We start from the raw sequence: 7,973 nt of genomic DNA, 5'->3' as shown, positions 1-7,973 counted from the left end.
TCAGGGTGGACGATTTCTTGCCACTTTCTTGCTCCTTGTGCCAAGCTGTGGGGCACTGACTATCCCTGTCATGAGGGAGCAAGCAGGGCCTTTGGCCTTGCAGTTGGGGAAGGAGAAGTTGCCTGGTTCACCCAGGATCATGGCACAGAGGCAGGAGTGTCCTCATGGCAGTGTCCTCATAGTGCCCTCAGGGGACAGACACCTGTGATGCTGAGCCCGAATTTAGCTTTGCTAAAATCCTGATCCTGCCTCTTCCCATCCCACCCCTCCCATTCCATCCCATCTCATCCAACCAGTCACATCTCATCCCATCCCATCCATCCCATCCTGTCCCATCTCATCCACCCAGTCACATCTCATCCAACACCATCCCATTCCACTCCATCCCATCCCATCCCATCCCATCCCATCCCATCCCATCCCATCCCATCCATCGTGTTCAATCCCATCCCATTCATATTATCTCATCCCACCCCCCTGCACATCATTCTATCTCATCCCATCGATCTTATCCCACCGCACTCTATCCCATCTCATCCCATCCCATCCTAAGCCAGTGGCCATGGCACAGCCCAGGGGGACCCAGGCTCAGCCTGATGAGGACGGTGTAGGGTCCCACGGGGTCTCCAGTCCCATGGGGTAGGCGGGCCCCAGGGCGGTGTCCCCCCGTGGGCCGCTCCGGGGGCCACTCGTGACCCGTCCCCGCGGGGCCCACGGCCGGGGCGCGAAGTTCGGCTGTGACGTCATGGGCGGGGCGGGGCGCGGGGCGGGGCGTGTCTCCGCGGCCCCGCCCCCCCAAGTTGCCGCGCCGGGCGCGCGGGGCCGCGCCGCGACGGACCGACGGCTCGGCTGGGACCGGCTGGGAGCGCTGGGAGCGCTTGGGAGCGGCTCGGCTCGGCCCGGCTCGGCCCCGGCCCGGCACGGGAGGGCGGGAGGGAGGGGCGCGCTCCCCCCCGAGCGGCGGCTCCGGGCCGCAGCCCCCCGTTGCGGTCGGAGAGGCGTGCAGGTGAGCGTCGCGCCGCGCCGGACGGGGGGCGAGGGGGGCCGGGCCCGGCGGTGGGGGCGTTGCTGGGATCTGGAACTGCCTGTCCCGGGGCTGCCCCCGACTCTCCCGCCACCTCCGGTGACCCGGGACATCCCGGCGGGGCCGTGCGAGTCCCTGCCCAGTGCGTGTGCGCCCCGACGGCTGCCTGCCGCCGCGCTGACCCCGCCGGCACCCCGCGTCCCGCAGACCCCGAGCCCCGACGGGCGCCGCGGGCACGGCGAGCCCGGCTCCCCCCGCGCCGCCCCGCTAGCGCCCCCGGGCCACTTCTGCCCCGGTGCCGCCCCCATCTCCGCGCGGAGCTCGAAGCGGAGACCTGGGTCGGCCCCGTGGCGGGGGCTGCTGCCGGGGACTCTCTCTCCGTGTCCCCACCGCGGAGCATCCCCTCCCGGACCCCGCGCCTCTCTCCCGCAGTCCGCTCCCTTCCCGCTGCCGCAGCGCTCCGAGCCGGCCAAGCGCAGACCTCCCTGCGGTGCGCGGCCCGGGCTGTCCCCCCGCACGCCCCGGGCCGGGGACGGTGGGGCTCCCCAAGCCCTGCCTCAGCCCCAGCCCGGGGGCTCCGCGAGCAGCGCAGAGCCGGCCGGCCGCTCCGCATCCCCTCCGCCTCCCGTTGCCTGCCCGCTGCCTGCACTAGCAGTATTTCAGTCCGTCTCAGCCCGGCTGCATTTTCTGCCTGTCCCCGGTACATCCTTCCCCCGGGACGTGGGGGCGGGATGGCAGCGGGGACCCCCCCACGGACACGTCCAGGGCAGCTGCAGGTGGAAGCGGGGCTGGAGGTGGAGCACTGGCTGGTGGCATCTCACGCCGTAGGGCAGAGCTGGGGGTCGGGGGGCTGGGGGTCCCCACTGGCGAGAGCTGCACGGCTGCGTCATCCCTCCGTGCCATCCCCACCCGGCCACCCACTTCCCCGCTATTGTCTTACACCCGCTGTTGCTTCTGCTCCCAAATTAGACACTTGGAGGGGGGTGCTGGCTGCGTGCGGGTGCCAGCGCAGCACTGAGCCTTCCCCCCGGCACCTCGGGGAGGAAGCACTCGCCCTTTCGCCCACCCCTGGGTGCCCCTGCTGCGGTGAGGGTGCTCTAACCTGTGGGGTGCAGGTGCTGGCCCCGATGTGGGGCTGTGTGCCAGCCTCCCTTGCAGGGTACCTTAGGTGTGCTGAGCCCCATCTCAAGCCCCCTGGGGCAGGGGAGGGTACCGGTGCTCAGCCCTGGCAGGAGGAGCCCCCATTAAACCAACAGGAACTAATTTTATGAGCGCAGATTAGCTGAGCGCTCACAGAGACAGCAATAAAATCCCAATATATCATCATGCCCGGGTCCCCTTCCCGACTAATCCTGGCATTGTGCCACCAGTGCTGGCAGCCTGCCTGCCCGCCCGCAGGCCAGCGCTGCCCCGATGGTCTGTGGCACTGAGCCCACCACCACACCAGCAGCTGCCAGGACAGCCCTCGTCCCCGTTGATCGGGCACAGTGGCATTGGCAGAGCCAGCACCGTGTGGCATGGGGACACAGAGGTGCCAGGCAGGGCACGTTTGCTGGGGAGGCTGGTAGTATGAGTCAAGCGTGGGCTGGAAAGCCTCACCCAGTCTGTGGCACGGGCAGGGGTGTCCCATGGGTGCTCTGATTCTCTTTCGGGACTTGGGGCACGCTGAGCAGGACGGATGTGGGGGCTCTTGCCTGGTGAAGGCTTTCCTGGCAGGAGGGTGCCTGGGTGCCATGCAAGCTGGGAGCACCCATCCTCTGGGCATTGCTTGAGCAGGCACAGAGGCAGGTCAGCTCCTAGGGATGGAGGCAGGAAGAAGCATCCCCCCATTCCCCGGCTCAGGGCAGTCCCGTCCCACCCAGGTTTGGGTCAGTCACCCCAGGGAGAGCTTAGGTGCATGCCCTGGGTGCTGTGGGCAGGACCACCTTCCTCCCAGGGCCTGTGCAACAGGGATGGGGCTATGCACCCGCAGGTGGGTCGGGTACTGCCGGGTGCTGCCCGTCCCTGCCCCCTCCAAAGGATGTGCCGCTTTCTGCATCTTCAGCTCCCATTGCCATAGCAACAGGCTCGGCGCTTGGGTACCCGCGATGCCGGCTCCCGCATCCCGCATCCCGCACTACCATCCTGCCCGCAGCTCTCACCACCGGGCCCCGGGTGCTGCCGGCACGGCACAGCCAGGCTGGCACAGCACAGCGCAGGGTTCAGGGAGCTTAAGCGCTGGGCAATGGGTCCCTCCAGCATCGCGCCAGCATCCCATCACAGGGTCCCACTCAGGCCCATCCGAGAGGGCTGGGGGGCCCCAGGCAGCTCTGTCACCTTCTGAGCCATCAGAAAATAACACCAGCTGAAACTTCCTCCTGGTAACAGGGTGGGAGAGGGAAAAAAATCACTTTATGCGACCAGATTTTTTTCTGGGAAGCTTCCAAGGAGGATCTGGTTTTGAAGGGTTCCCAGCAGGAAAGCAAGGGGCAAAACATCCTTCCTAAAGGGCCAGAGGAGCTGGGGTGTGCCAAGGCCAGTCAGTGTCCTGCCTGCTGCTGGTGGCAGGAGGGCTGGCACCTCCAAGCTGCGGTGCCCACCTGCCCGGTGCCACAGTCGGGGCCGGGAAAAGGGATGGGAAGCTGAGGCTGGTGTAACCCACTGCACATGTGACACCGTGTGACAATGCTCTGCCTGGGGAGGCCCCGGCTGCTGAAATGTCACCGTGGGACAAAACTGGGCTGAGAAATGGGAAAGGGTCGATTCACCTCCACTTCCCTCCCCAGTGTGTGCTCTGGGCCCTGGTTTTGAAGGGTTCAGTGCGCTAGCCCTGGCTCCTAATTAAGAATTAACGATCCGCACAAGGGGGGCCAGCGGGGCTGGCTTGTGGCTGTGCTGGCAGCCTGAGCCCAGGCAGAGAGACTGGATGCCATGGGGTTTGGATGCATATCAGTGGAGCTGGACACATGGCAGTTTGTGACAGCTGGGGAGCAGGAGCAGGCACTGAGCTCCGTCAGGTTTTACATTAATTAGTGCACCTCGGGAGGGTCTTCTGTGGCTCCAGGGGGGCCGGCGGTGCCAGGCACTCACCGCCTCTCCCTGCCCTGCCAGCACCGGGCCCTGCGATGCCGTTTGGCTGCGTGACGCTGGGAGACAAGAAAGATTATAACCAGCCGTCCGAGGTGACTGACAGATATGACCTGGGCCAGGTCATCAAAACGTGAGTTGGTCCCTCCATGGCCCGCGGATGCCCCGGGGACCCCAACGCCTGCGTACCCCGGGCTGAGGAGTGGCACGATGCTGCCTGCAGGGCTCTTGGGGTGCTGAAGCCCAGCTGGGCTAGGATGGCAGGGTGCATTTTGGGGTGGCTATCTACTAATTAGTTCCTCTTGGTTGTGGGTGCATGGGGGTTTCCACAGTCAGCTCCGAGGAGGGCAGTAAGCTTTCCCACCGCAGCTGGCTGCAGCTGGGTATCTCCCTGTATCTCTCCCTCTTCGCCACAGGACTTGCAGGGATTGCAGCAATTCTGCACGATCCTGGCTCCCCCAAGCAGTTTGGGAAGCAGAAGGGCTCTGCTCCAGCAAAGGAAAGGCAGATATCATTTGAGGGGGAGCAGAGAGCTGCTGCTTCCCCCAACTTTTATTGTCATGCTGGGGGACCTGTTAGGATGCACCCCAAAAAATGCAGCTCTCAGACCCATGGAGAGCAGTTTGACCCCAGAATACGCACCAGAATTTTTTCCAAAGCAACCACTTGGCCATTGGTCATGCCTGGTGAGGTGACACTGGGTGGCAGTGGGGACCTCGGTGCTCTCAGATCTTTGCTCCATCCTCTGTGCAGCCTGCCCCAAAGCCCACGGGTCCCAGTTCCCCTCCATCCAGGGCAGCAGCCACAAGGATTTCAGCACAGTGGGGGGTACTGGAAGCCAAAGGCTTTGCTGGAGCAGTGCCGAGTGCCCCTCGGGGGCTCCCCTGTGGCTCTGGCCTGGCCGATGGGCTCAGGCACCATTAATAATAGAACAGAAATACTGCAGCAACCAGCAAGTCTCCCCTTTTTTCTCCCTGACCGCAGTGCTGACGTTAATGTCGGGGTGTGCTGCTGTTCCACCTCAGCACAGGTAGCTGTGCAGTGGGTCTTACCCCAGCTGCTGTGAGGAGGGGGCTTTTTAACCAGCAAATATTACCCCTTCCCTATCATTTTGCTTATTCCATATCAGTTCTTTCTCACTGCTGTTTTTTTCTTCGCCTCTCCTCCAAAGAGGTTTTTAGCCACAGCTTCCTTCCACCCCTGTGGCATCTCCCGTGACTGATGGGATTGGGGGAAATACTGGTGGGCCCAGGGACCACCTGAGCACCCCAAGCTCAGTGGTCCCCAGGAAGGGGGTGATGGTTGGGGGTACCCTTGCAGGGAAGAGTTCTGTGAAATCTTCCGGGCCAAGGAGAAGACGACAGGGAAGCTCTACACCTGCAAGAAGTTTCTGAAACGGGACGGGCGGAAAGTGCGGAAGGCAGCCAAAAACGAGATCATCATCCTCAAAATGTGAGTGCCAGGGCTGGGGGGGATCCCATGCAGCTGGGCAAAGTGGGGAGGGACCCCCACCCATGCCCCTGTGTCTCTGCAGGGTAAAGCACCCCAACATCCTACAACTAGTGGATGTCTACATCACCCGCAAGGAATATTTCATCTTCCTGGAGCTGTAAGTTTGGGACATGCAGGGGTGTGTGCAGGGTGGCCCCACCAGGGTGGGGTCTCAGCAGAACTGCTGTCTGCAGGGCCACTGGCCGGGAGGTCTTTGACTGGATCCTGGATCAGGGCTACTACTCCGAGAAGGACACCAGCAATGTCATCCGGCAGGTGCTGGAGGCTGTTGCCTACCTGCACTCGCTCAAGATCGTCCACAGGAACCTCAAGGTAGGTGGTGGAGGGGTGGGAGCACCCATGGGTGGTGCCATGCCCCCCACTCTGGCACTCACAGCCCCTGCACTGGCAGCTGGAGAACCTGGTGTACTATAACCGCCTGAAGAACTCCAAGATCGTCATCAGCGACTTCCATCTGGCCAAGCTGGAGAACGGGCTCATCAAGGAACCCTGCGGCACCCCTGAGTACCTGGGTGGGTGAGAGCCAGCCGGGTGGGCATTCAGGGGTGGACAGTGCTGCTGGGGTCCCAGCAGGTACCTGCTGTTCCTCACCACACTGGGGAGTGGTCCTGGGGGCTCCTAGTGGGTCCCTCCTGATGGTCACAGGTGCCTCTGGCAGGTCCCTCCCATTCCCCATCACACCCTGGGGGCTGATCCTGGGTTCCAGTGGGTCCCTCCCACTCCCCATGATTCCAGGGCCAAAGAGCCAGGGCATTTGGGACCCCGGGGCAGGGTCGCTCTTCTGTCCCCTGCAGCTCCGGAGGTGGTGGGGCGGCAGCGGTACGGGCGGCCAGTGGACTGCTGGGCCATCGGTGTCATCATGTACATCCTGTGAGTGTGGGCTGAGGGCTGGGGTGGTCAGAGGGGCTTGGGGGCCAGGGGCTGGGCTGAGCCCCCCACCACATCCCCCAGCCTCTCTGGGAACCCCCCTTTCTACGAGGAGGCAGACGAGGATGACTACGAGAACCACGACAAGAACCTCTTCCGCAAAATCCTGGCTGGGGACTATGAGTTCGACCCGCCGTACTGGGATGACATCTCACAGGCAGGTGAGCCCCATGCCGGTGGGTATGTGGAGTCTTGTGTTGTCCCCCCCAGCACTGACGTCCCCCTCTGTGCCCCAGCCAAGGAGCTGGTGACACGCCTGATGGAGGTGGAGCAGGACCAGCGGATCACAGCGGAGGAGGCCATCTCCCACGAGTGGTGAGAGGCAGTGGGGTCGGGTGGGGGACCGGGGTGGGGGGCTGATGGGGGTTGCTCATCCCTCCGCGCCTCCCCAGGATCTCTGGGAATGCCGCCTCCGACAAGAACATCAAGGATGGAGTCTGTGCTCAGATCGAGAAGAACTTCGCCCGGGCCAAGTGGAAGGTGTGTGGGGGTGCGCTGTGCCTCAGTTTCCCCCGGTCCCCCATCGCGGGGCTGTGAGCCTGGTGGGGCTGCCAGCCCCTGCTCTTCCGCCAGCCCCATGCCCCCCGACTCTCCCTCGCAGAAAGCCGTGCGAGTGACCACGCTCATGAAACGCCTGCGGGCGCCCGAGCAGACGGAGACGGCGACGGCCGCGGCACCGGCAGCGGCCTCGGCAGCAGCCCCGGCAGCAGCTCCGGCCGCCACCCCGGCCCCCGCCGCCGCCGCCACGGACTCTGCCGCCGCCGCCACGGACCCTGCCGCCGCCGCCACGGAGCCCACGACCCCGGCCACTGCCACGGCCCCGGCCCCGGCCCCCACCACGGAGCCCGCAGCCCCGGCCCCCACCACGGAGCCCGCAGCCCCTGCCGCCGCCACGGAGCCCGCGGCCCCCGCAGCCCCCGGCACGCCACCCGCCGCCGCGCAGCCCCCGGCCTCCGGCACGCCGCCCCCCACCACGAGTAACGGGGCCGGGGCGGCCGCCGAGCCCCCCAGCGAGCAGAGCGGCTGAGCGGCCCCCGCGCCCCCTGTACATAGCCCCGGCATGGCCCCCCCACCCCCGCCTGCGCCCCCTTTTCTACGTGCCCCGCCGAAGATTCGGCCGCGGGGCAGAGCCCTGCATGGCGCCCGTCCCCTCGTGTCCCCCCCGCTCTCTCAGTCTGTCCCCCGCCACCGTCCCCTCCCCCGGGGATGCCCAGAGACGCGGGGCAGCCCCCCCGGCCGCACGCCCCGCAGCGCCGGGAGGGGTGTCGCGAGGCCCCCCGGGACACGCGTGCATGTGCGGGGCCGCGCGGGACGGGGGGGGGCCGTCCCGGAGACCCCCTCTGCGTCCTGGGACCCCTGGGGGGGGACACGGGGACCCCCGCAAGGCCCCCGCGCGTCGTGCCTGGCGGACCCCCGGTGCCCCCCCCCCGCGCCTCCTCCCCGG

General features: G+C 65.8%; 1 protein-coding gene across 1 annotated transcript; it reads left to right on the top strand.

Annotated features, from left to right (window-relative positions):
- The first annotated feature begins 935 nt into the window (after positions 1–935).
- Positions 936–7,556, top strand: CAMKV (CaM kinase like vesicle associated). The gene is made up of 11 exons (XM_017819840.1): positions 936–1,006; positions 4,115–4,223; positions 5,411–5,542; positions 5,625–5,699; positions 5,776–5,914; positions 5,994–6,114; positions 6,397–6,472; positions 6,554–6,690; positions 6,766–6,844; positions 6,922–7,009; positions 7,131–7,556. The coding sequence occupies exons 2-11, from the start codon at positions 4,129–4,131 to the stop codon at positions 7,554–7,556; spliced, it is 1,368 nt and encodes a 455-aa protein (XP_017675329.1). The 5' UTR covers positions 936–1,006; positions 4,115–4,128.
- Positions 7,557–7,973: the final 417 nt, after the last annotated feature.

Source organism: Lepidothrix coronata, unplaced genomic scaffold (assembly GCF_001604755.1).
Source record: "Lepidothrix coronata isolate B3197 unplaced genomic scaffold, Lepidothrix_coronata-1.0 Scaffold78, whole genome shotgun sequence".
Classification (NCBI taxonomy): domain Eukaryota; kingdom Metazoa; phylum Chordata; class Aves; order Passeriformes; family Pipridae; genus Lepidothrix; species Lepidothrix coronata.
The sequence above is the reverse complement of the archived record's forward strand: the minus strand, read 5'-3'. Positions and strand labels throughout refer to the sequence as shown.